The sequence below is a fragment of the Erythrolamprus reginae genome, chromosome Z (assembly GCF_031021105.1).
Source record: "Erythrolamprus reginae isolate rEryReg1 chromosome Z, rEryReg1.hap1, whole genome shotgun sequence".
Taxonomy (NCBI): domain Eukaryota; kingdom Metazoa; phylum Chordata; class Lepidosauria; order Squamata; family Dipsadidae; genus Erythrolamprus; species Erythrolamprus reginae.
This window is the reverse complement of record NC_091963.1, coordinates 60,357,135-60,383,899: the sequence shown is the minus strand read 5'-3', so window position 1 is coordinate 60,383,899 and position 26,765 is coordinate 60,357,135. Positions and strand designations below refer to the sequence as shown.

The window sequence follows — 26,765 nt, the reverse complement described above, 5'->3', positions numbered from 1 at the left end:
AGAATGCCTGGAGTTCTGCCTTATTGGATGGGACAGGGATATGTTTGATAGCTGTGACTTTAGCAGGGGTAGGATGGAAGCTCCTGACATCAATGAAATAACCCAAGAATTCCACCTTGGGGATCCCTATCCAGCACTTGTGGTGTTTTAACCTAAGGCCTGACTGTTGAAACTGTAGAAGAATGGCTTGACTCGAGCAATAAGATTGCAGGACAAATTTGCTGTAATCAGTATGTCATCGAAATACAGTATCATGCCAGGCAGGCCATAGAACAGGCACTCCAGTAGGTTCTGGGATAATCCAGGAGCTACATTCACCCCAAATTGCAGGCAGCGGCATTTAAATGTGCCCCTGTGGGTACACTCATAGGGGTAGCATGTACCCCAGAAATGGATAGGCCAAGCGAGGAAAACCAATCTAAACCCAATAGGGGATTAGACACCAATAACACATTCAACAACTCTACAAATTTCCCTTTAATAATGAATATGGAAGCCTGGCCCATGATGGGTATTGCACTGCCTTGGTAATCTTGCAGCATATGCTACAGGGGCACAGTCTGTCTTTAGAGAAGGTCGGTATCAGGCATTTAAGAGTCTGCCAAGACACCAAGTTCCAAAAGGAACCGGTGTCCAACTCCACGGTCAAAGGGGTTCCCTCAATAGACACTGTTACAGGCAGTTTCTTATGCTCATCTCCAGAAGCCAAGTACACTTCTTCCTCTTCCTCAGGAAATGATACATCAGGCCAAATAGCAAAACAGTTGCCTCAATGGGTAGTCTAGCCTCCTGGTGTGCAGTGAGTCAGTATATTACAAACAGCCCTGGCCGACGGGTCGAGCAGCGCACTTTCTCCAAGTGGCTGCATTTCCAACAGCAGTGGCAGATGGCCATGAAAAAACAGCATGTGCTCCACAGCTGTCACAGACAGCCATCGAGGGCAATGTTGTGGAGGTGGCGGCAGCTGAAAAGGTGCATGGTGGGGTCAGCTGGCAGTACGTAAATGGGTGATGGAGTTCTCATCAACTGCATTGATGGACGATTCATAAGAGGTCTGGTGCACTGGCGCCAGTGTGGTGCACTGCGATGAAGAAGACTGGATATGCTGGATTTCAGCTGCTGATGCTATGGACATTTCGGAAGCTCTAGCATTGTACAAGGCATCCAAAATTGTCAAGGCTGACTTGGCAGGAAGACACCTCTGTGATTGCATGTCACGCACCCCACACACTAGTTGCTCCAGCAAGACATCATTTAGGCTGGGGAAATCACACTCGAGAACTGCTTGTCTTAGAGAAGCAATGTATAGGTTAATTGCTTCTCCTTCTGCTTGGGCGTGCTGGTGGAACAGAAAATGTCTTGCAATCCTTGAGGGGGCTGGAGCCATAGTGATGACAGTTTGCAGATGAGTTCATCCCATGGCATTTGTACACAATTTAGACCAGTCAAGATGGTGATCCGTGCAGATACTTAATCACATCGCTAGGCAGTGAAAATTAAAAAAAAAAGTTAAAATAGCTCAAGTATAGATATAGCAAAATCAGCAAAACCAGCAAACCAGATTCAACTTAACAATAAGGAGCGACGAGACACAACAAGCAGCTCAAAGCAGCAAATGGAGGTGAGTGAGTGAGGGAGAGAAAACAGAGGGAGCACATTACCAGAGAGAGAGAAAGAGAAGAAAAACCACGCTGTCGTTTACTAAAGTGTGAGAGAGGTGAAACCTAAAAAATACCTAACAGAGGGAGTATATTACCAGAGAGAGAGAGAGAGAGGCAACCTATGTAACCCTGCCATTACCCAGCTGAGGCAACCCAATTAGTTCTGCTGCTCCCCAGCTGATTTAAATTACTTCCCTGCTAAAGAAGCCTCCCAGCTGATCTCCATACTGTTTTAATTGCAATTGCAAGCCTGCCTAAGCAGCACCAAACAAGGCAAACAAGGCACAGCCAATCCCCCAAAGCCCTGCAATTTAAATTGGGGAAAAGGTGAACCTCCAAGAGCCCTATTCCCTAGCCAGCCCTGCACAACTGACTCCAATAAGCCCAACAAAGTTACCTGGGAGCTTGCAAAACAAATACAGACAAGTCTTCAGCTCTGTGATCAGTGAAGAGCTATCAGCCTCCTGCAGTTCATTTCAACAGTGTTAGGAGCCAACTGACTCTGCAAATGCCTCAGCCTTCCCAAAGCTGATTTAGGATTAGGTGCCTCCATTACCACGTGTTCCATCAATTTAACAAAGACCAAGAGACTTCCTGTGGTCTGGGAAGTGAAAGCTTCTATCAATTTGAAAAGTCACTTAATCTGGCAGCAACGCTCCATCTCCCCCTACTGGTTGGGAGGGATCAGAGCAATCACAATTTCAGATATATCTATACCCTGCTACCAGCCAAGCTATCAACTAAGGCTTAAGCCATCTGAAGCTTGTAAGCCAAGGCTTCGTTCCCAACGCACAACTGACGCAGGAGGTTCCCCTGAGCCCCTGACATCAGCAGAAGTAACCCAAGCCACAAAACTTGCCTACTCTGTATCCAGCTGACAAGGGAGGTTTCCCTGAGCCCCTGACGTTAGCGAAGGACACCAGGCTTCGTTTCCAATGCACAGCTGGCGCGAGAGGTTCCCAGATCCCCTGACGTCAGCGAAAGTCGCCCTAGCCCTCTAGGTGCCCCAGAATTGCACACGGCACACAGCAGACACAGGTGGTTCCCCAGAGCCCCTGAAGTCAGCTGTAGACGCCCTGAGACATCCACGGAGCCCTCCACAAGGACTAGATTCATACCCTGCACCCAACGGGAGGCCCCGTCCCAGAAAAGACGCCTGGAGCCCTGCCCTCAAACCCAGCACCCAGCCTATGTGGGTAGCGGAAGACGCCAGGAGCCCCACCTGAGGGCCACAATCAACACCTTGCACCCCTGACACCAAAGGAATACACCTGGAGCCCAACCAAGACTGTCTGAGCCTCCTCTATCCCTCGACACTACTCCCAGTACCCTACTATCGTTGGAGTTCAAGCGACAGCGCAAGACGCCCAGAACCCAATCCACCCGGCACTCACAAAAAGATTTCCAAACTTCACCACCATGACCATGCCATGCAGGAAAAAAAAAACAAGTAACCCAAATGACTGTTTCTGATAACATCTGCGTTATATGCAACATCAACATAAATACACAAGAAGGACTCACAAAATACCATTCCTGCAAAAAATCTGCTCATCATACCTGCCTCAGCATCAATAAACATGTCGCCACTTTTCTCCAAGACAATCCCTCATTCTACTACTTCTGCCCATCCCGTACTCCCAAACCAGACCCCTTTGACAATTTATCTGATGTAATCTTCACTGCAGTCTCTAAATCCCAACAATCATACACTGAAAGCATGGAACCGCAGATCACCGCCATTGAAAAAAACATCCAAGAACTGATAAATGCTAAAACTCCAAAACAAGTGCCTTGTGCCACCCCGCCACCACCTCTTAACACCCAGTCCAGGCCTCCAAAACCTCTATCTCCAAACCCTACTACTGACATCTCCTCCCTGGTGCAAGATGCCATGGAATGGCAACAAAAATGCCATAACGCCGTACTTTTTGGCCTAGAGGAAAATGGGGAAACCGATCTATCAAATATTCATAGCATCATCCACAACCATCATCCTCAATAAATCGCCCCGACGATATCTTAGAGGTTTCTAGAAGCGGCCCTGTACTAAAGTACAGTGATGGATCAATGACTCCCCGGTTGTGCAGAATAGTCTGCAAAAATGAAACTACCAAACAACAGTTCATTAAGACCATGAACTCCATTGCCAGAAATAACGCAAAATACAAAAAACTCAGATCCAGATCAGACCTAACACTACTCCAACGCATCCACTCTCGGGAACTACGGGCCGAACTCCAGAGACGTTGTGACCAAGGCGAAACTAACCTCTACATTGACTACCGCTCTGATTGCATCAGGACCAAAGCTCATAACCCTCCCTTCATCTCCAAACCCACTGTCCCTCCTCAACCATCCCACACTTCTCCACCCACCATCCCTCATCTACAAACAGACCCCCCCCCCAGCACTTCAGGCAACGAATAGGATAGCGCGCCTCTTACTACCTCATTTCAATCCAATTTCAACTCAACTCAATCCAATCTCACCCCTGATCACAAACTCAATCTCAAATGTAAACTAATCAATGCAAGAAGTATTATCAACAAGTTGTCTGAATTCCTCATCCTACTTCTCACCAACTTATTTGACTTAATCTTTGTTTGTGAAACATGGCTGAATCCTTCCTATCCTGACTCCTTCATCACACAAAGTAACTACCTGGTCTTCCAGTATGACCGTGAATCCCACAGAGGGGGTGGTGTAGCCATATTCTACAAAAGCTCACTCAGTCTAAAACACATTCAAGTTGCACATGATCTTATCCTCCCTGAAAGCCTAGTTTGTGACATTTCCCTCAACACTACACTCCGTTCCCTACTGTGCTACAGAGCTCCAAACTACGACATTACCCATGCAACTAAACTAACCTCCCTACTAACTTGGGCAACCTCCTGCCTCCATCCCATTATCTTCCTTGGTGACCTCAACCTACCACACATCAACTGGTCACTAAATGAATGCTCCACTGAACCTATACATACCGCCATCTATAACGCCGTCACCAGTCTAGGACTGGAACAATTAGTATCAAACAACACCAGACTCAACAACTGTCTCAACCTCATATTCTGCAACAGCAAAAGTGCTATCTATGGACTGCACACAAAAGAACCCTTCTCCAACAGTGACCACAGTACGATCAACTTCAACCTCAACCTACATCATCTAAACACTCACCAGAATAACGTGGCTCCTAAGTACAATTTTAGGAAAGCCAACTATGATCTCATAGATGCCAATTTTTCAATCCTTAACTGGCAATCCTTGTTCTCTAACTGCATCACCACTGATGATCTCTACAATATGTTCTTACTCCAAATCAAAAGGCTTATAGAACTACATGTGCCACTCACTTCTTCCAGAGGAAAATGAAAAAATAACATACCTACAAACCAAAAAAAGATCCCTCTGGCATAGAAACAAAAAAAGCCCAGTAACCAACTTTAAAGTCCGCTACAAAAGCTTATGCCAATGAATAAAAGCAGAATGCCTCAACTATCACAGCAAACAAGAGGAAAGCCTCCTTTGCACCAAGTCTGAGCATTCTATAACTTCGTCAACAACAAACTCAATGACTCCAGACCTATTCCACCACTCGTAGGACCCAATAACAAAGAATACCATGATGACCTATTCAAAGCCAACCTCTTCAACTCTTTTTTTGGCTCTGTTTTTGTTAAAAGCAATGGCTCTTCCCCCATCTTCGCAAATCGCACCTCAAACCCACTAAAAAACCTAACCCAAATCGTCTTCACTGTAGACCGCGTAGAAAAAGCAATCCGTGACTTCAAACCTTCCCTATCTGCCGGACCAGACGGTCTCTGTGCATACTTCCTAAGGAAACTTTCTTCTGCTCTTGCTGAACCCATAAGCATTATCTTCCAAAAATCCTTCAGAACCAGCACGCTCCCCAAGCTGTGGTCAAAAGCAGTAGTCATCCCCATTTTCAAAAAAGGAGACCTTTCACTAGTGGACAACTACAGACCAATATCTCTCTGTTGTGTCCCTTGTAAAATCATGGAATCAATTATAAATTGATCAAACATCCTCTACTTAGAATCTAATAACCTACTCTCAAACAAACAATTTGGATTCAGAAAGAAATTATCCTGCAACCTACAACTACTTCACTGCAAAAACATTTGGACTACCCACCTCGACCAAGGAAAATCCATTGATGCAATTTATATAGACTTTTGCAAAGCCTTCGACTCAGTGGTTTACAAAAAACTACTCCTAAAACTCAAATCCTATAGCATCTCAGGACTCCTCCACAACTGGATTACTGCATTCCTGTCAAACAGGCAACAAATTGTCAAAATTGGCAGCGCCATCTCCGCCCCGTCCCTGTCATAAGTGACGTTCCCCAGGGAAGCGTACTAAGTCCTACTCTCTTCATTCTCTACATCAATGACCTCTGCGACCATATCGAAAGCAACTGTGTTCTTTTTGCCGATGATATGAAACTTTTCAACACCACTGACAACACACTCACTCTCCAAAAAGACCTGGACTTTGTTTCAGACTGGTGTAACACCTGGCAACTTCAAATATCAACCAACAAATGCTCTACCCTCCACATCGGCAAAAAGAATCCAAACCGCACATACGAACTAAATAAACAATCTCTCACTGCCAACCCACACTCAATAAAAGACCTTGGAATACTAATATCGAATGACCTAAGTGCTAAAGCCCACTGCAACAATATCGTCAAAAAAGCTTCTAGAGTTGTTAACCTGATCCTATGCAGCTTCTGTTCAGGCAATCTCACATTACTCACAAGAGCCTATAAAACTTTTGCCAGACCCATCCTAGACTACTGTTAATCTGTCTGGAACCCATACCACATCTCAGACATCAACACCCTTGAAAATGTCCAAAGATATTTCACCAGAAGAGCCCTTCACTCCTTCACTCAAAACAGAATATCCTACGAAAATAGACTGACAATCCTGGGCCTAGAAAGCCTAGAACTACGGTGCCTAAAACACGATTTGAGTATTGCTCACAAGATCATATGCTGCAACGTCCTACCAGTCAATGACTACTTCAGCTTCAACCGCAACAACACAAGAGCACGCAACAGATTCAAACTTAATACGAACCGCTCCAAACTTGACTGTAAAAAATATGATTTCAACAATCGAGTTATCGAAGCGTGGAACTCATTGCCAGACTCAATTGTGTCAACCCCTAACCCCCAACATTTCTCCCTTAGACTCTCCAGGATTGACCTCTCCAGGTTCCTAAGAGGTCAGTAAGGTGCGTACATAAGTGCACTGGTGTGCCTTTCGTCCCCTGTCCAATTGTCTTTCCTTTCTCTCACTTATCATATATATTTTCTTTCTTTCATATATCTTCTCCTCTAAGTTCACTTTACCCTTATATATATTACTACATGTCTATTTTTTCTTCCTATGTATTTGTTTATTGGATAAATAAATAAATAAACAAATAAATAAATAAATAAATTTGCACGGCTACTAGGACATGTGCTATGGTAAACATTTGATGCCTACAAGCATTTAGGAAACAAGCTCTCTTTCACATGTCCAATAATGTGGTGAGATCATTGGCTAACAAGTAGATTTTGAAGCATTGCAGGAATGCATCCCAGGTCTACGTGGATGGGGAGAAAGGCTTGAAGGTAGCAGCAGAGTGTGACACCTTTACCTGGAACTGACAGCAGCACTCAACAGTGGCAACTTGATTGTGCTGCACCTCTGAACAATAGGGTGCTATAGGGTACCGACAATAGGCTTGACTGGTGTCAAAAACACTTAACAAACAAATTAAAATAAAATAAAAAAATTCAGAATCAGCTACCAGGTGGTGTTGCTATTTACTAGACTTGAGCTTATGCAGGTAAATTATCAGAAGTGGCCACCAGATGCCCTGCCTATTCCTAGATTCCAAGTTTGCTGAAGGAACTCAACTTAACTCAGGAGCAAGTCAAACTCTTATTGATGAGTTCATCAGGCCGAAGAAAACACAGAAGCCTTGTGGGACAGTGCAGCAGATGGTTAAAAGTCAGTTGCCCCCCCCCCCCCCGGCACTTACAGGAGAGTGGCTGATGAGCGCAATGGCGACTGGAACAGTTGGGGCATGCACTGTATAAATAAAACAACCAGATCAAACCAAACAATAGCAACAGGCAGCAGGATCTGAGGTGGCAGCAGGATCTGAGGTGACAAGAGAGCAGGAGGCAGTGACTGGAGTATCTGGGGCATCGGTAGTGGCAACAAATTAGTCTGGAACCTCATCACCAGTGTTAAGTAGTCCAAATCAGGCAAACAAAAGGCCAGACACATGGCTAAAAACGATGTCAGTTTATTGAGCTGTAATAACACAAGCAAGGTAATCAGCAGAAATGGAATTGAATGCAGGTGGCTCAGGTGAGTCTATATATGCAGGTGGAATCCAATCCCCATGCTTGAATCTCCTGCCGGAGATTCAACCAATGTGGAACATCCCAACTATACCCCGGGACATAACAAATGCCATATCGGTAGTGTGCCCCCCCCCTTGTGAGTCAGACCCTGAATTACTTGGGATTACAGGCATTTCTAAATTTCTGTTTTCACTTTGCATTATGGGGTACTGAGTGTAGATTAATGAGCAAAAGATTAATTTCAACAACTGTAGTATCAGGCTGCAGCATAACAAAATTGATAAAAATGAAGGGTGCATTAATGCATTCTATAATAATGACTACTTAACTATAGACTGCTTAAGAATGTGCAATATTTCTCTTGCTGCTGTCACTAAAAAAGTATCAATTAGATTACAAGAATTTGGGTGAAGTATATTTAATATATATTGTTGTTTTAATGACTCAACATTCTTCGCAGAAGCAGAAATATCGTATCATGCTTGATCAATGCATTTCCCCCACAAAAAACAGCTAATTAGTTCATGAGATAAAATAAAACATCCTTGTTGCGTATCATGAAACTCTGCTGCATTTAATTTTCCATTCCTTGTCTTTGCAGATGGCAATCCATATACCTGGTGGATCGGGCGTGCCAATGAAAAGCAGTACTACTGGGGTGGCTCTGGACCAGGCATTCAGAAATGTGCCTGTGGCATTGAACGTAACTGTACTGATTCAAAATACAATTGTAACTGTGATGCTGATTCGAAACAAGAGTAAGTGAGATATTATATTTTGTTTATAATTTAAATGCTTCAAACAATAGTGACATTCAAATTTCCTGTATAAATAAAACAACCAGATCAAACCAAACAATAGCAACATTCAATCAGTTCTCTTTTAGCCTATTTACATAGTGATTAAAGTAGAAGATAACATATGTTTCATTGTGTCAATCTCTGAAATATCATGCATCTCCTGGAGTTCCCATTTTGTTTTGTTTTTCAGTTAGAAAAATGTATTTTTTAAAAAATATATTTTATTTTGATACTAAAAATTTAAGAAGAAACAAAGGGCTTTTTTGAACATAAGCAATCTGAAATTAGAATTAATATTATGTTACTAGTTTGATAGTAATTATATAAATTTGTGATTATGGGTTGGAAAGTCTTGATAATGACTTCATAAAGAAAGATTGATAACAGCTTACTGACTGTATTGAAAATTTATTCCATTACATTATTAATAGTTACTAAACTGCAAAAGCTACACAATACCTCTGGGATAAATCAATAATTAAATATATGAATATATAAAAATGAGGATAAATTAAAGAGGCTTTCTTTTATATGATTTTAGATGAGGCTGGAAGAATAAAAAGTAAACAAATTAAGAAGATGAAAGCAGAAGGAGAGATATCAAAATAAATCAGCATGTGACTAGCTTAAGAAGAGACAAGAGGCAGAGCTTCTAAATAATAATAATAATAATAATAATAATAATAATAATAATAATAATAATAATATATTAGATTTGTATGCCGCCCCTCTCCGAAGACTCAGAGCAACTCACAACAACAATACACAATATACAAATCTAATGTTAAAAAACAATTTTAAAACCCTTATTATAAAAAACAATCACACAACCTAAACAAATCATGCATAAAAAAACATAGTAGATAGGGGGTATATCAAAAAAGGCAAACAAAGTATGTAAGAGATATTTAAGTAGATGGTTATTGAAAGTCAATTATGGATTCTGTTAAATCTTGATAAGGAGGAGACTGACCAACAAGGTAAATTCTGAAAGACCTTTATTATTAAGACACAGACAACAACTAGTTAAAGAAAAAACCATAGCCATGCCTGGCAGCTATATTTATTGCCGTCTGCTGGGCTCAGCCAGCCAATGGCCACATAGGAATTTCCCACCAAGGAGCAGGAACGCCCAGGAACATCTGGCTGTCACTAAGACATAACACTCCTACCCACCAGGTTTGAACACACATAATCCCCCAAAGATGCTGGGCACTTGCGCAGCTGAGTGGTGGTGGGGCTGCTTGTAACGAAATTGGAGTTGTGTTGGTAATCACCTTTAAAACTGTTCATGGCAGAGGTCCAGATTACTTGAAGGACCATCTCACCTTAATGGGATAGGCTCTTCCTACTTGTACCAGCAAAGGAGACATGCTGCAAGTATCATCAACACAATTATTCTTGCTGGCAGTGTCCAGGACATTGTTCTCAGCTGTTGTTCCTGTTCTCTGGAAAATCTTGCCTCCCAAAATGAGGTTGGCCCCAACTCTTCTAAGGGCTCTGCCAGCACAGTGGAGGTGGTTGATCAAATAACAACAGATCCCATCTCCCCCCATCCTTGAGCATGGTTGAATCCCCAGGAGTAAGGTGGAAAAAAATGGAAGCTTATATGTGATCTAGAACAGTGGTCCCCAACGTTTTTTCCACCAGGGACCAGTTTCAGCAAGACAATTTTTCTATGGCCCAGTGGGGGCGGAAAGGGGCGTGGTTGGGGGCGGGATTAAGCATGGGGATGCTGGTCCTCCCCGCCCCTCTTTCCCGCCATCGTCCTGTGGCCGGCAGAACCTGCCTCCCAAGCCCTCTTGCCCAGCGGGAGCTAAGCGCTGGAGAGAGGGGGTCAGGCTGGCCCTCCTGCCTCCCCCCAGCCAAAAACGCAAAAGCGCCCCGCGGCAGAAGCCAAAAGAGGCTTGAACCTCTCGGTCCTTCCCACCCCTCTGTCCCATCCATCGTCCTGTGGCCGGCAGAACCTGCCTCCCGAGGCCTCTTGCCCGGCGGGAGGCGAAGCGCTGGAGGGAGGGGGTGGCGGCATGAGGGCCGGCAGCTGCTGACTCCACGGACCGGTGCAACATGCCCCGCGGCCCGGTACTGGTCCGCGGCCCGGTGGTTGGGGACCCCTGATCTAGAAGACCAAAAGTAACAATAAAGTAATATTTTAGTGACCCAGTGGTTAGAATACAATATTGCAGTTTGACTCTGCTCACTTCCAGGAATTCAATCTTGACTAGCTCAAGATTGACTTAGATTTTCATTAAACATCTTATTGAGTATGTTTGATTTTTATTTCTTTTCATTACATAGGAGAAAAGATGCTGGTCTTTTATCTTACAAGGACCATTTACCTATCAGTCAAGTGGTGGTTGGAGATATTGGTCGACCAGGCTCTGATGTCAAGTTAACTGTGGGTGCTCTGCGTTGCCATGGAGACCGTAAGTGTGATTACTACTATTATTTTATGTTAAAACCTCTTCTTATTCTGGGAGAGAGGGGTGCTGATGCATATGTTTTGGGAGTTATTATTATAAATTAAATTATTATTAATAGGATGTTAAATATAAAATAGGTTATTACAAAGGAGATGGCAATATTAGTAATGAAGAGGGATATGGGTGATTTCAGAGAAATTAAGGAAGCAGCTAGAAAAAGTGCCCAGGCGGTAATAGTTTTAGGTTGGAAGGATGCAACAAAATGGACAATACAAAATTGGTACCAGTACATGGTGCAACACATTCAATTTGGAATTATGGATACTAAAATGAATACAATCAATGAAAATAAAATGAGAAAACTGATGGGAAGATGGGACAGGTTTAGAGGTTTTATGGTCAGTAGAATTCGAGACCGAATTATAAAGAATAAATTGGAATCACTGTATATTTTGTAAATGTGCTAATGTTCCTGGTTTAAAATATTATAATTCGGTACAACCTCATTGGGTGGAGGGATAGAATGAATGATGTTGGGTGGCAGGAGCACATATCAAAGTGTAGTGTAGTGTTTATCTGTTTTTATTATATTCTTATAAAAATTAATAAAATTTATTATATAAAAAAACCTTTTTTCATTCTGCTTCTCATAAAGCAGTCACTGCATCACTACTGAGAGAATTGAAGTATCAACATCCACCTAGCACTGTTGCAAATGAGGGTGGGTTGTAATAACTCAGTGAGACCTTTCAACATCTGGGAGAATTCACTCAAATTACAAGAGAATTGTATCATGACCAAGAATATCTAAGATAGTTTCAGCTTGATAAAGATCACTAAGATATGCTTTTACATGATCTATATCAAAATATATCAATAACATTTTTCAAAAATATTTATAAAGAATTATTGTATATTGAATAGATGTATTTGATTTACTTCTTAAGTAAAGGCATTCATGTCTATGGTGGAACAAATTAGATAACTTGGACTATTCAATTAAGTATAGATGAATGGTCCAAATTATCCAATTTATTAATACTGTATACGGAAATACAAACCACACAGAACAACTTTTAAGAACTGTGATGCTGCTGAATGCTGCTGTTAATGCCACCAACACTACTATTTATATTTCAATAAATTAACTTTATAGAGATACAAATAGTAGCATTACGACTAAGTTCATCATTGGAAACTTGTATACAAAGTTATAGCTGGTGAGAATCAATATTAATACAGGTTAAAGTTATTTTGCAAATCAAAAATGTTTTTTTTTAGTACGTGTTTGAAACTTGAAGACTAAATAAGGAAGTGTAAATCTTCCAGTATCTGACTTGTTATCTATGCTTGGCTATGCATTGTATACAAATCATATGAAAAGCAGAGCACATATTGCATCAGATGCAGAATAACACGTGGACATGAAAGCTGGGTAATAAGGATCACTTTATTAAAATATAAATATAGAGACCTGCAGAGGTCACTAAATGGGGTGAAACATATAAACATACAACATACTTGGGCAACTAAATAATAATAATAATAATTATTATTATTATTATTATTATTTATTAGATTTGAATGGGTAAATTGTGTGGGCAGTGCAAGGTTATCTTCAGCATATGCCCCTCAATGTAAGCCATGCCTCAAGTATGTGGAAGGGGTCACCCCCTGACCCAGAACTGGAAATGACTGTGTATGTACTGTGTTAGAGTGTTATTTTGTGTCATTTTGGTTGGTGGTGTGCCCGAGGATTTTGTAAATGTAAAAAATGTGCAGCGACTCAAAGAAGATTGAAAAGATTGATGTAGACAGTTTGAGTTGTAGAAAGGGGCAGCCCATCATCTTCCAAAAGATGCCCAAGGGAGAACACATAGTTGCTACTGATACCCTTTTCTGCCCCATTACTGCCAAACCAGTGACCGAGATGAATTTAGCCAATTGCTACATGCCGATCTATTTAACCCCAGACATACTACGTGACCAAAATTCCCTTCTCCATCTTCCAGGGTGGAGTAGGCAAAAAACAATCTAGACTCAATAGTGCTGCAATTGCAAAAATTCCTACTCAGGCCCCAAATGGGTGACTCCTTAAACACCCTGGATTTAGCAGAGGGTGGGTGGGTATCTGCTCTTGATTGCAGGCAGGCAGGAAAAAGAGGAGGCCTGGGCAGCTTGCAGGTCCCCTTAAATAGGCTGGAGGCTCCACCCAGGTTTATTCTGGTCATGTGAGGCTGCGCAAAGGCTGTTGGGCGATCTCACAGAGCCACGGAAGACCTCCCATCTCAAAGGAAGTTGGGTGCTGTGTTGTCCAGCCCTGACACAAATGCCGGCCCAGTGCCGAGGGTGCCTAGCTTTTCAATTGAGTCAAATGTGGAATAACACACGGACATGAAAGCTGGGTAATAAGGGTCACTTTATTAAAATATAAACGTAGAGACCTGCAGAGGTCACTAAATGGGGCGAAAGTTCCTATGTACAACATACTTGGGCAATTAAATGGATGTAACTCCTTGCCTGGGCAGTGCGAGACTATCTTCAGCCTACGCCCATCCATGTAAGCCACTCCTCAAGCATGTGGGAGGGCTCACCCCCATGACCCGGTACCAGAAATTATGTAAGTGAGCCCCAAAGGCACCCCCTCTCCCCCACCCTGGTCATGCAGACAGTTAGTAGTGAGAAGGGGCAGCCCATCTTCTTCCAAAAGATGCCCAAGGGAGAACACACAGTTGCTACTGATACCATTTTCTGCCCTGATACTGCCACAGCAGGGGGTCAGATTTCTATCTTGGCCCCCTGACTCCCCCCTATGCTTGCACTAGCTCACGCAGGCCCCTCTGCAGGTCTGAGAGAAAAAAATGACATTCTTGACATCTGATAGATGACTTATGTCATCCCAGTGAAGGCTAGGGGCATTCTAAAGGATACCCGAGTGTCTGATTATTGTACCCCCCCACCTGCCTTAAATAGCTTGCCCACTGCTTTGTTAACCCGTATCCTTCCTCTTTTCACTGCCCTTGGTTTGATGGCATATCTCCACACCTTCCATGGAAGGGTATCAGACCACACGAATTGTGTGTTGGGGCCATAGACCCCGTAAGACCAGAAGATCTACAGGACTTGACATCCCAGTGCCAAGCCCTTCAAAACTCCAAGGTCCTTGCCATTGATTTGCAACACCAACCATCTGGACCTGGCCATTCCACGGCTCCAACCTTTCAACAATGGGAGAAGCCGGTCTCAATGGAGATCTCTGCGCCATAGCCATTTTACTGTGACTCAGCGACAGCTGCATTCCTCAAGATGGTGTCGCACTTCTTCTAGCCCAAGATACCATGCTGTGGCCACAGATCAATACTGTAGGCAAACAAAGGGCAACTCCGTAGCACTTCACATGCAACAATGTGGAGCAGGGCTAGGACCTGGAGAAATGGGAAAAGCAAAAACAGTGTTAGCCACCTCAGCCCAAACTAGTCTTTACTCAGGTGTTTTGAATGTACTCTCTGTAGGCTGCAGATTCCGTCCTTGTCCTTCTGTACTATTATCCTTTTTATCAACTCTTTATACTTTGTTATGTTAATACATTTTAATTTTCAATTTTTTTATTATTTTTCATAAAAAGACAAACAGATACAAACAAACAATAAACATAAAGTGGGGGTGTATTTCCCCCGCTTCTTATGAAAGTATAAATTCAAATATAGAAAAAGAATACATATGTATTAACTATTATAAAAAAGAAGAAAAAATTAATAAATTTGAATTGAAGTTTACAAATCTTAATGTGGGTATTAAGGTTAGTATAACATAGTTAGCAAAAAGGAAAGATACCTTTAATATAATCCTAATTACTATAATAAAATAGTATTAAACCTTCAATCTAGACAGTAAGACTAAATTCAACTATTATACTTCAAAAATCTTAATATATTGCTTATACTTATATATACATAGCTATATCATAATCATCAAAAAATCCTTTTAAACTAATATTGCTATTATTATCATCTAGATAAAAACTAATACAAAATAAAGAAAAAGAAAAAACAACCACTAACAATATATCTTATTTTTTCTTGTCTATCCATTTGTAAACGTTGTTCCATGTTTCGTAAAATTTAGTATCCTCTTGATCGTTTAATCTTCTTGTCATCATATCCATTTCAGCGCAATCTAATATCTTAGCTATAACCTCTTCTTCCTTGGGGATTTCCTCCCCTTTCCAGTTTTGCGCATATATTATTCTAGCCGCAGTTAATATATGTATGATTAAATAAAAAATTTCTTTCTTATAAATCTGGGTTGTGACACCTAATAAATAAAATTCCGGGGTATTATCTATATCTTGTTTTATTATTTCTTTTAATATTTTTTCAATCATCTTCCAATATATTTTTGATTTGCTGCATGTCCACCATTGATGATAGTAAGTTCCTATATCCTTCTTACATTTCCAACATATTGGGGATGTTTTGGGAAACATTTTTGCTATCCTATTTGGTGGGAGATGCCATCTATAGAACATTTTGATTTGGTTTTCTTTTAAAGAAACTGATTTAGTCATTTTCCAATTATTGATCCACACTTTCTCCCATGTGTCTATATCTATTTCCTTGCCAATATTTCTACACCATCTTATCATAGTATCTTTTAAAGACAATTCTATATTTTTATGAGCAATAAGTAGTTTATATATTTTCCCTATCATTTTTGTAGGGTTAGTGGTTATTAAGGTAGTTAGAGAATTCTTACTTTTATTAAAAATGTAAAGAGTTTTATCCTTCTGATATCTAGATCGGATCTGGGCATAATGCCACCAATCTATTATTATCCCTTCTTCTTGTAGTTCAATTCTAGATTTAAGCTTCATCTGATCATTTAATAGTTCTTTATATCTATGAGTCATTTTCTTGTCCTTTATAGACTTTGGATGCGTTATTGCTTCTAAGGGAGCTAACCAATCTGGGATGCTTAAGAAATGATTCTTCTTTATATCTTTCCATACTTCTAGTAAGTATTTCCTTAATGTATGCCTTTTAAAATATGAATGGTTTTTGTCCTTATCATACCATAAAAATGCGTGCCATCCAAGCATTAAATCATGTCCTTCTAGTTCAAGTGTTCTTTTGTTATCTAAGATTATCCAATCTCTAAGCCATGTTAGTGCAGCGGCCTGATAGTATAATTTCCAATTTGGAAGGCCAAATCCTCCTCTTTCTTTGATATCTTCTAAACAATTCATTTTTATCCTTGCTTTTTTACCTTGCCATATAAATTTCTTAACTAAGTTTGTTAAAGTTCTTAAAAAGATACCCCCTGGGTTTATTGGTATTGTCTGAAAAAGAAATAAGACCTTGGGTAAAATGTTCATCTTAATTGTTGCAATTCTTCCTAAGAAAGATATTTTCAAATTGTTCCAGGTTGCTAAGTCTTTTTTAATTTCTGCTAACAATTTCATATAATTATCATTTTTTAATGTTATTGTTTTCGCTGTTAAATTTATTCCTAAATATTTTACCTTTTTTACAGTCTTTATTCCAGAAATAGTTTCTAATTTAGTTTCTAGTGTTTTGTTCATGTTTTTAGTCAAGTAATGTGTTTTGTTTTTGTTTATCTTTAAACCTGCTACATTTCCATATTGTTCAATGGTTTGTAATAAAGTAGGAACTGTTGTGGTCGGTTCTTCAATTATAAACATTAAATCATCTGCAAAGGCCTGGAGTTTATAGATTTCATCTCCTACGGTTAATCCTTTTATTCTGGGGTCCGCTCTTATTTTAATTAATAAGGTTTCAAGGGTCATAATAAATAACAATGGTGATATAGGACATCCTTGGCGAACTCCCTTATTTATATCAAGTATTGGTAATTGACTGTTATTCAATATTATATTCGTTGTTTGTTTTGAATATATAGTATCTATTAGATTAACAAATTTTGGGCCAAATCTCATTTTATTTAATTGCATTTTTATAAATATCCAATTAACGTTGTCGAAGGCTTTTTGAGCATCCAAAAACATTAAAGATGCCATCTTATCTGAATGTTGTTCATAGTACTCTAGTATATTTATTACAGTTCTAATATTATTTTTAATTTGTCTCCCTGGAAGAAACCCATTTTGATCTTGGTGTATTATTCCATTTATAACTCCTTTAAGTCTATCTGCATAAATGGCAATAAAGATCTTATAGTCTACATTTAATAGTGATATAGGCCTATAATTTTTGATTTTTTCTGGTTCTGTACCCTGTTTGTGTATTAAAGTTGTCAGTGATTCTGACCAAGATTTAGGAATTTTTCCGTCAAGTCTACAGGAATTAAAAGTTTCTAACATATGGTTTCTTATTGTTTCATTATCTATCTTATACCATTCTGCAGGTATGGCATCTGGGCCTGTGGCCTTGTTGCTTTTCTGTTTTTTAATTGTTATTAGGAGTTCCTCCATTGTTATTGGTCCGTCCATGGTAGCCTGTTGATCTTCTGTTATTTGTGGTAGATTTGAAGCCTCTAAATAGTTAAAAACTTCATCTTCAATGACATGATCTTTAGCATATAATTCCTTATAGAAATTATACACAATGTCTGCCTTACCTTCTGTATCGTATTTTATTTTACCATCTTTATCTTCTAATTTTTGGATTAATTTTGATTGACTTTGTTTTCTAAGTTTATACGCTAGCCATCTGCCAGGTTTATTTGCATATTCAAAGTATTGTTGCTTTGCTCTTTTAATCTTTTCAGTTAATTGGTTTTGTTCTATAACTCTAATTTTATGTTTAATTACGTTTATTTCTGTCTTTAGATCTCTATTCTTAGTATGTTGCTGCGATAAGGATTCTAATTGTTTTAATTCGTTTGTTAATTGTAAATACTCTAATTTCTTTTCCTTATTGTATTTTGCTGTATAAGATATTGTTAAACCTCTTATGTACGCTTTAACTGTATCCCATAAGTTCTGTGGAGTAGTGTCTGATGTTTTATTAATTTCAAAAAATATTTTTAATTCCTTTTCAATCCAATCCTTATATTTCTTGTCGTTTAATATATGCCTGTTCATCCGCCAATTGTTCTGTTTATTATTCATCGTCATGTAGACCACTATTGGATTGTGATCGGCCCATGTATTAACGTCTATCTCAACTTCTCTTATTTGCTCTGCCACCGTTTTTGGTGCCCATAACATGTCAATTCTCGTCCAAATTTTGTGCGGATTGGAATAAAAGGTAAATTGCCTTTTAAGAGGGTGTCTTTCCCTCCAAATATCGCTTAATAATAGTTCCACTTTCATTTTTTGAAAAGTACTGGGTAGCAAGTTTCTTCTTGTTTTTTTTCCTTTTCCCCTTTTTTTATTACCTCCCCCTCCTGAGTGGTCTAATTGTCTATTCGCGATAGCATTAAAATCACCTATTATCAATAGATTATCAATAGCTAAATCTGTTATTATTTGGTGTAAATTTTTATAGAATGTCATTTGGTCTTCATTGGGGGCATAAATAGAAACAACCACTAGAGGTCTGGGTTCAATATCTACTTGTACAATCAATATCCTACCCTCTTTATCCTTATATATTTGTTTGGAATTTATAGAATTCTTGACATACATCACTACACCTCTTTTTTTTTGGTCTGCTAATGCAGCATACATTTTTCCAATTTTGGGATTCAACAGTAATTTTTGGTTATCTTTTTTAATATGAACTTCTTGTAGTATTGCAATCTGAACATTTTGGTTTCTGATTTTGGAAAAAATTTGCTTCCTTTTTCTTGGTTCGTTAAGTCCATTAACATTTACGGAAAAGATTTTCAAGTCTTTATTCGTTGTCATTTAATAGGTTTTTTGGTTTCTCGCTGAGGTTGAACTCTTCTAGAACCTTGGTCCTGCTCTATTACTTGGGCAGTTGCCCCCAGGTTTTCTTCTTGCTGAGTTAATGATTTTTCCCCTGGTTGCTGTTGAGCTGGCTGTAGTTGGACCACTAGTTGCTTACTTGCATGGTCGGAGTGGCCCAATCCACTCTGTTCAAGAAAGAACATAGCTTGATCTACGTTTTCCAGTTTGTACCTTGTAGAGCGCCATGTCAGAGAAAGTCCTTGTGGAATAAGCCAACGGTAAGTGATATTTTCTTTAATCAAGATTTTGGTTAAAAAGTGGTAATCTCTTCTGTTTTCTCTGACACTTCTTGGAACTTGTTTTAATATCTTTATTTCTACTCCATGTCGTTGAGGCGGGGAGTTTCTTGAATAATGAAGTATCTCATCTCGCAACGCCTTTCTTGTAAATTTAATATGTATCTCTCTTGGGAGGTTGTGTCGACGGATATAGCTATTCGAGATTCGGTATACTTCATCGATTTCTTTCTGTAAAGCCATGGGGTCCTCTTGAAGTATACCTCCAATGATTTCCGCCATAGTCGTTTTTAAGTCTTCATCTTTTTCCTCTTTTATATTCTGAAATCGAAGTCCGTACGAAGCTCGTTGCATCTCCAGCTGGATGATAGATTCATCATATCTTTTGTATCTTTCATCAGCTCTCCCTTCAAGATACTCCATTCTTTTCTCATTTTTGTCAGCTTGCTCTTCAACTTTTTTAACTCGGTCATCACTTTCTTGAAGAGTTTGTTGGATCTGCTTTATCTGATCTTTCATCTCGCCCATATCAGCTTTCATTTGAGCCATCTCCACTTTAAATTCTGCCAAGTCAGCTTTTATGGCTTCTCTTTGTTGTGTTGCCTCCTCCTTTATGGCTTCTCTTTGTTGTGTTGCCTCCTCCTTTATGGCCTCTCTTTGTTGAGTGGCATCTTCTTGTGATTTGACCATAAAGTCCTTCAAAGCATTCAAAGTCTCATGTATAGTTGCAAGATTGGACTGCATTGTTTTGTCTTTGTCTTTGTCTTTGGTAGACATGGTTAGCACTTGATGCGAAGGAGAAGAATGCGGTGACACTTGTGGAGATAGGGTAGTTGGTGTTGTTTGTTTCTTTGTTGTTTTAACAAGAGTTGAGGTGTGGGACATTATCAAATTAAAATCCACTATTTCAAATTTTAAGGTTAGTTTCAATTTTATATATAGTGAAAAGGAAAAGAAATTACTATAAATTCCAAATCTATTCAATATATTTTGTTTCCCTTATAATATGACTATACCAATTCAATAGCAATTCAATTAATAACAGTATTAGCCTTTTCAAGTAAAAGGAGGACAGAAAATAAAAGAAGAGAAGGAATATCAACTATATATAGAGGACAAAAGAAAGAAAAGAAAAAAAAAGATTTTTTGGAGGAAAAGACTTTGGGAGGAGGGGAGAAAAAAGAAAAGGGGAAAAAGTAAAGTAAAAAAAATTGTTCAAAAAGAAAAAGAAGGAGGGTGGTATTTTAGTTCAACTATTTAGAATAGAGCAGGAACCCAAGGATTATTAACAATGCATGTAGTTCAAACCAAACTTCTTCTAGTAATAGAAATGTAAGGAAGAAAGTCAAAGAAAAATCAGGGAGAAAAAAAAAACCAGATAGTTATTCAAAGACACAATAACAGTATTGTATACTTAAGTTCTTCTTATAAATCCTGTAATTTTGCTAGGAAGTAGAAATGAAAATCCAAATCTCAAAGGGTAAAGTTATATTTGATTTCAATTCAAAATTCAAGGAGTAAAGCAATTCCAAAGCTTGCTTGTGTTCAAGATGGAGTCAGTTTATTTTCCAAATTCAAGACAGGAACAAAGAACAAAGAAAGAGATCCCAAGATGGAGTCAAGTTAATTTTCGTGCAGCAGGCAGATGTTAAACCAAGGAGTTCTCAGCAAATAATCCAAAGGGTGTCAGCAAATAGTCCAAAAGGCTCAGCAAGTATTCCAAATAGGTTAATCCAACAATAAGTAATCCAAAAAAGAAGTGAGTTCAATCTCTTCTAGATTCCATTTAATTCATGATTATTAAGTTATTCATGTTGTGAAAATAGGCAGCAAGAAAAAAAAAGGCAGCAAGACTGTGTTCCTCCGCTTCAAAAATTAAGTCCAGAAGATTATGATTTTAAAAGTCTATCAAGAACAAATTCTGATCATCACTAAAAATTCCCTTTAGCAGTTAAAATTTCCTAAATAGTCATGTCAAATTTAAACTATTTTGTTAAAGCATAAAGTCAGAAAATTATTTTGTAGATTCCCAAGTTCACGTTCAAAATGGAAAAGTAAAAGTGAAGAGAAAAAAAAATTAGGTCCGGCTGTTATTTGCGGATGGGTTTAAACAAGAAAAAACTTTCACTTTCGCCCTGGGAAAAAAAAACTTTCACTTAAAAGTTTTACGATCTTCTGAGTTAAAGACGAAACACAATAGAGATTTTTACCTTAAGTCCTTTCTCTGCTATATTCTTTTTCTATGTAGATGTAGATATTTTTACTTTCGCTTCTTTACTTTTATTCTTCCCGCTGAGTGAGGGGAGAGAGCGCTGGCCGGTCCTCTTAAGAAAAGAGGAGCGGTTCTCCCGTCTCCGAAGCTGCGGGGCGAACCGCTGCCTCTGGAGTCCTGGCGATGGGTCCTCGGGCAGAGGAGAGCCCCCTGTTCATGGATCGGGCCATCCGGGCCCGATCCGATCGCAAATGCGACCTTCGGAGGGGGTAGAAGAGATTCGCCTGGCAGAGCCCTGCCAGACACGTCTCGTCGCGATCTCCACCAAACCGGAAGCCATTTTGTTATGTTAATACAAACTGTAATTCTATACTTGTATGGCATATAAATGAATGAATGAATGAATGAATGAATGAATGAATGAATGAATGAATGAATGAATGAATAAATGATTATGTTCTTTACTTGCGTCTGTTACTGTGGCCACCTCTTGCAGTAGTAATCCTCTTGAGACAGTTTATTTCCAAGTTAATCTTTAATCAAAACATGCCTTTTAAATCTTAATCAACATTTGCACTGTCACTCTCATCTGTATTCAATAATGGCGCCTGTTTCTAGTTGTTTTCCTGTTCTTCATTGATCTCTATCCAGCTCCTTGCTCCCCCTTGTATCCAGAACAAGTCCACTGATTTAGTTATTTAAATCTTATAATTTTAATTAAGCACAAAGATCTCACTGTTAATCAGTTCGGCCTTTCAGACTGTCTTTCCTATGCTGTCATACAGTGCACTGTCAGTTTTGCAATCTCTCCGATCGCTCCTTTCATTCGCTGCTGAGTTAAGGTTGAATTTATAATCCTATGGTGTTCTCACTCTTTAATCGGCTCATCACCATTATCCAAATGTAATCCTTGTTTCTCCAATTCCACTTCTTGGAACTGTCTCTTCACCTTTCAGCTATGTGGCTGTTTCTGCTATGGGCAGACAAAATATGCCAGTTCTTTTCTGTCGAAGATGAGGGCCCTATTCTCGTCTTGTGGGGCAATTGTGATTTGCCTCATGAACTTTGGAGACTCCCCTTTACATCAGCCGGATCCTCCAGGTACAGTCAAACCTTCCAAAGGTCCTTCAAAACAGAAAAAGGAAGTATACGAGCAGAGCCCTGCTCTTCAGCCTCCTAACGCAGTGCTGCTGCCACCAGAAGCCTGAAACTTTCTCCAGTTTTAATAGGATGAATACTTTTTCCAAGCAGCAATTTCAGCATTTACTAGCTTAACAATCTTTTTTCATGTTCATTCCAAATGCTCTGTGTGTGTGTGTGTGTGTGTGTGCAATTTTACAAACAATCCTATTTTAAGCTATAATTAAGATGAATTATGTCTGAATGGAGAATTTAAAATTTAATTGTGACTCTTTATATGTGAATCAAAATTCCCTTTTCCCGCCAACGTCTTACATCATCCCTTTTATTTTTCATCAAAATATCAATTTGCCCCTTTTGCATTTGAACAATTGCTATTCATTTATTTTTTTATTTATTTATTTATTTATTTATTTATTTATTTATTTATTTATTTATTTATTTATTTATTTATTTATTTATTTATTTATTTATTTATTTATTTGATTTGTATGCCGCCCCTCTCTGTAGACTCGGGGCGGCTAACAACAGTAATAAAAACAGCATTAAAACAGTTAAAAACCCTTATTATAAAACCAAACATACATACAGACATACCATGCATAAAATTGTAAAGGCCTAGGGGGAAAGAGTATCTCAGTTCCCCCATGCCTGGCAGCAGAGGTGGGTTTTAAGAAGCTTACGAAAGGCAAGAAGGATGGGGGCAATTCTAATCTCTGGGGAGAGTTGGTTCCAGAGGGCCGGGGCCGCCACAGAGAAGGCTCTTCCCCTGGGTCCCACCAAGCGACATTGTTTAGTTGACGGGACCCGGAGAAGACACACTCTGTGGGACATAACTGGTTGCTGGGATTCGTGCGGCAGAAGGCGGTCCCTGAGATAATCTGGTCCGGTGCCATGAAGGGCTTTATAGGTCATATAATTTGAATTGTGACCGGAAACTGATTGGCAACCAGTGCAGACTGCGGAGTGTTGGTGTAACATGGGCATATTTGGGAAAGCCCATGATTGCTCTCGCAGCTGCATTCTGCACGACCTGAAGTTTCCGAACACTTTTCAAAGGTAGCCCCATGTAGAGAGCATTACAGTAGTCGAGCCTCGAGGTGATTAGGGCATGAGTGACTATGAGCAGCGACTCCCGGTCCAAATAGGGCCACAACTGGTGCACCAGGCAAACACCCCCCTTGCCACAGCTGAAAGATGTTTCTCTAATGTGTGCTGTGGGTCGAGGAGGATGCCCAAGTTACAGACCCTCTCTGAGGGGGTCAATAATTCCCCTCCCAGGGTGATGGACAGATGGATGGAATTGTCCTTGGGAGGCAGAACCCACAGCCACTCCATCTCATCAGGGTTGAGTTTGAGTCTGTTGACACCCATCCAGGCCCCAACAGCCTCCAGACACATCACATCACTTCCACTGCTTCGTTGACTGGACATGGAGTGGAGATGTAAAACTGGGTATCATCAGTGTACTGATGATACCTCACGCCATGCCCTTGGATGATCTCACCCAGTGGTTTCATGTAGATATTAAATAGCAGGGGGGAGAGGATCGACCCCTGAGGCACCCCACAAGGTAGAGACCTCGGGGTCGACCTCTGACCCCCCACTAACACCGACTGTGACCGACCGGAGAGGTAGGAGGAGAACCACTGAAGTACAGTGCCTCCCACTCCCAACCCCTCCAGCCGGCACAGAAGGATACCATGAAATGCAAATCTCAAATTATGATTAATTTAGCATAGTTTCTCAAGAGCAGCAGAATTTAGCCTTTGAACAATAGTGATGTAAGCTCCAGCTTTTTATGAGTTGATTAAATAAACAAGTTTAATGATGCTATTTTATGCATAGGCACATATAGGATAGTGGTCTAAATTATATTTTCTATGCATGTACACATACATTTAAGTCCTATCCATCCTTAGAATTAATCAGTTGAATCAAGGAATTTGCATATTGAATATGCAAAAAGACTAAATAATACAAATTTTTCCCCAGAATATGGAGGAGCTATGTTTTAGGATAAAATAATTGATATCTATCTATCTATAGAAACATAGAAACATAGAAGACTGACGGCAGAAAAAGACCCCATGGTCCATCTAGTCTGCCCTTTTACTATTTCCTGTATTTTATCTTACAATGGATATATGTTTATCCCAGGCATGTTTAAATTCGGTTACTGTGGATTTACCAACCACGTCTGCTGGAAGTTTGTTCCAAGGATCTACTACTCTTTCAGTAAAATAATACTTTCTCATGTTGCCTTTGATCTTTCCCCCAACTAACTTCAGATTGTGTCCCCTTGTTCTTGTGTTCACTTTCCTGTTAAAAACACTTCCCTCCTGAACCCTATTTAACCCTTTAACATATTTAAATGTTTCGATCATGTCCCCCCTTTTCCTTCTGTCTTCCAGACTATACAGATTGAGTTCATTAAGTCTTTCCTGATACGTTTTATACTTCAGACCTTCCACCATTCTTGTAGCCCGTCTTTGGACCCGTTCAATTTTGTCAATATCTTTTTGTAGGTGAGGTCTCCAAAACTGAACACAGTACTCCAAATGTGGTCTCACCAGCGCTCTATCTATCTATCTATCTATCTATCTATCTATCTATCTTTATTTATTTATTTATTTATTTATTTATTTTTCTATTTATAATTTAATTTATTCAATTTTTATGCCGCCCTTCTCCTTAGACTCAGGGTGGCTTACAACATGTTAGCAATAATAGTTTTTAACAGAGCCAGCATATTGCCCCCACAATCCGGATCCTCATTTTACCCACCTCGTAAGGATGGAAGGATGGAAGGCTGAGTCAACCTTGAGCCGGTGATGAGATTTGAACCCCTGACCTACAGATCTAGAATCAGCTTCAGTGGCCTGCAGTATAGCACTCTACCTGCTGCGCCAGTCCAGCTCTTCCTTAAGTCATATAACTTATGACAATATTGTTCTTAATTTACTTTTAAATACTTTATCTTTCTTGATATCTAGAACAAATCTTTCTACATTTAAAAAGAGAATCTAATATTTAATTGTCCATGTTGTGCATTGTTTTATTGTTGCTGTGAGCTGCCCTGAGTCTACGGAGAGGGGCAGCATACAAATCTAATAAATAATAGTAATAGTAATAGTAATAGTAATAGTAATAATAATAATAATATAAATTACAGTATTTATTCAATATAAATTATTTATTTGTTTGTTTGTTTGTTTGTTTGTTTATTATAATATAATATAAATTACAGTATTTATTGAAACATATTTTTTTCAGGGAACATTTACTAAATTACAGTTAATGAGACTAGCTGTAGATAGAATGAACTACAAAGAGACATAGAGACATAAGCTCAGTCGTGAAGTTTAGTAATTAATTTTGGGACAATCTCTACTGTTTAATCTTAGTTACACTTATTGGATGAAGAAATCTATAAACCCCACTTAAACAAAGACTGATAATGATATTTATTTATTACTGTTAGATATTGTAAATTAAAAATATTATTTTTCTATATAGAAGACAAATACTGTAGCTTGCTTCTCATTTCAAACTTCCGTTTTCTGACCCTTTATTTTTATTTTGCCTAATTTTAAGTAGCACATATCTCAAAAGAAATATATTTTTATATGTTACAGAGAATTATTGGAATGCTGCTTCATTTGTTACTCGATCTTCATATCTCCACTTCTCCACCTTTCAAGGAGAGACCAGTGCTGACATTTCATTCTACTTCAAAACATCAGCCCCCGATGGAATCTTCCTTGAGAATCGGGGGAATTCAGATTTCATCAAACTTGAGTTAAAATGTAAGTATGTCCACTGCATGAATGAGAGTATCAAATGAAAGTAATATAGGAAGTTAGCACCCATCACTTTCCTAGGAAAATGAAGTATTCTAGGACAGTAATGGCAAACCTTTTTTGCTTGGGTACCAAAAGGGTACGAACGCAATAGTGTGTATGTGCATATCCAACCCTATAATGCAATGCCCTCCCC

At 39.3% G+C, this 26,765-nt stretch overlaps 1 protein-coding gene across 1 annotated transcript in view; it reads left to right on the top strand.

Annotated features, from left to right (window-relative positions):
• Positions 1–26,765, top strand: part of CNTNAP2 (contactin associated protein 2) — a 653,718-nt gene that overhangs the window by 456,995 nt on the left and 169,958 nt on the right. Inside the window, exons 14-16 of the mRNA XM_070766812.1 lie at positions 8,663–8,819; positions 11,160–11,287; positions 26,405–26,575. Of these exons, the coding sequence (XP_070622913.1) occupies positions 8,663–8,819; positions 11,160–11,287; positions 26,405–26,575 (456 nt within the window). The remainder of the gene's footprint in view (positions 1–8,662; positions 8,820–11,159; positions 11,288–26,404; positions 26,576–26,765) is intronic.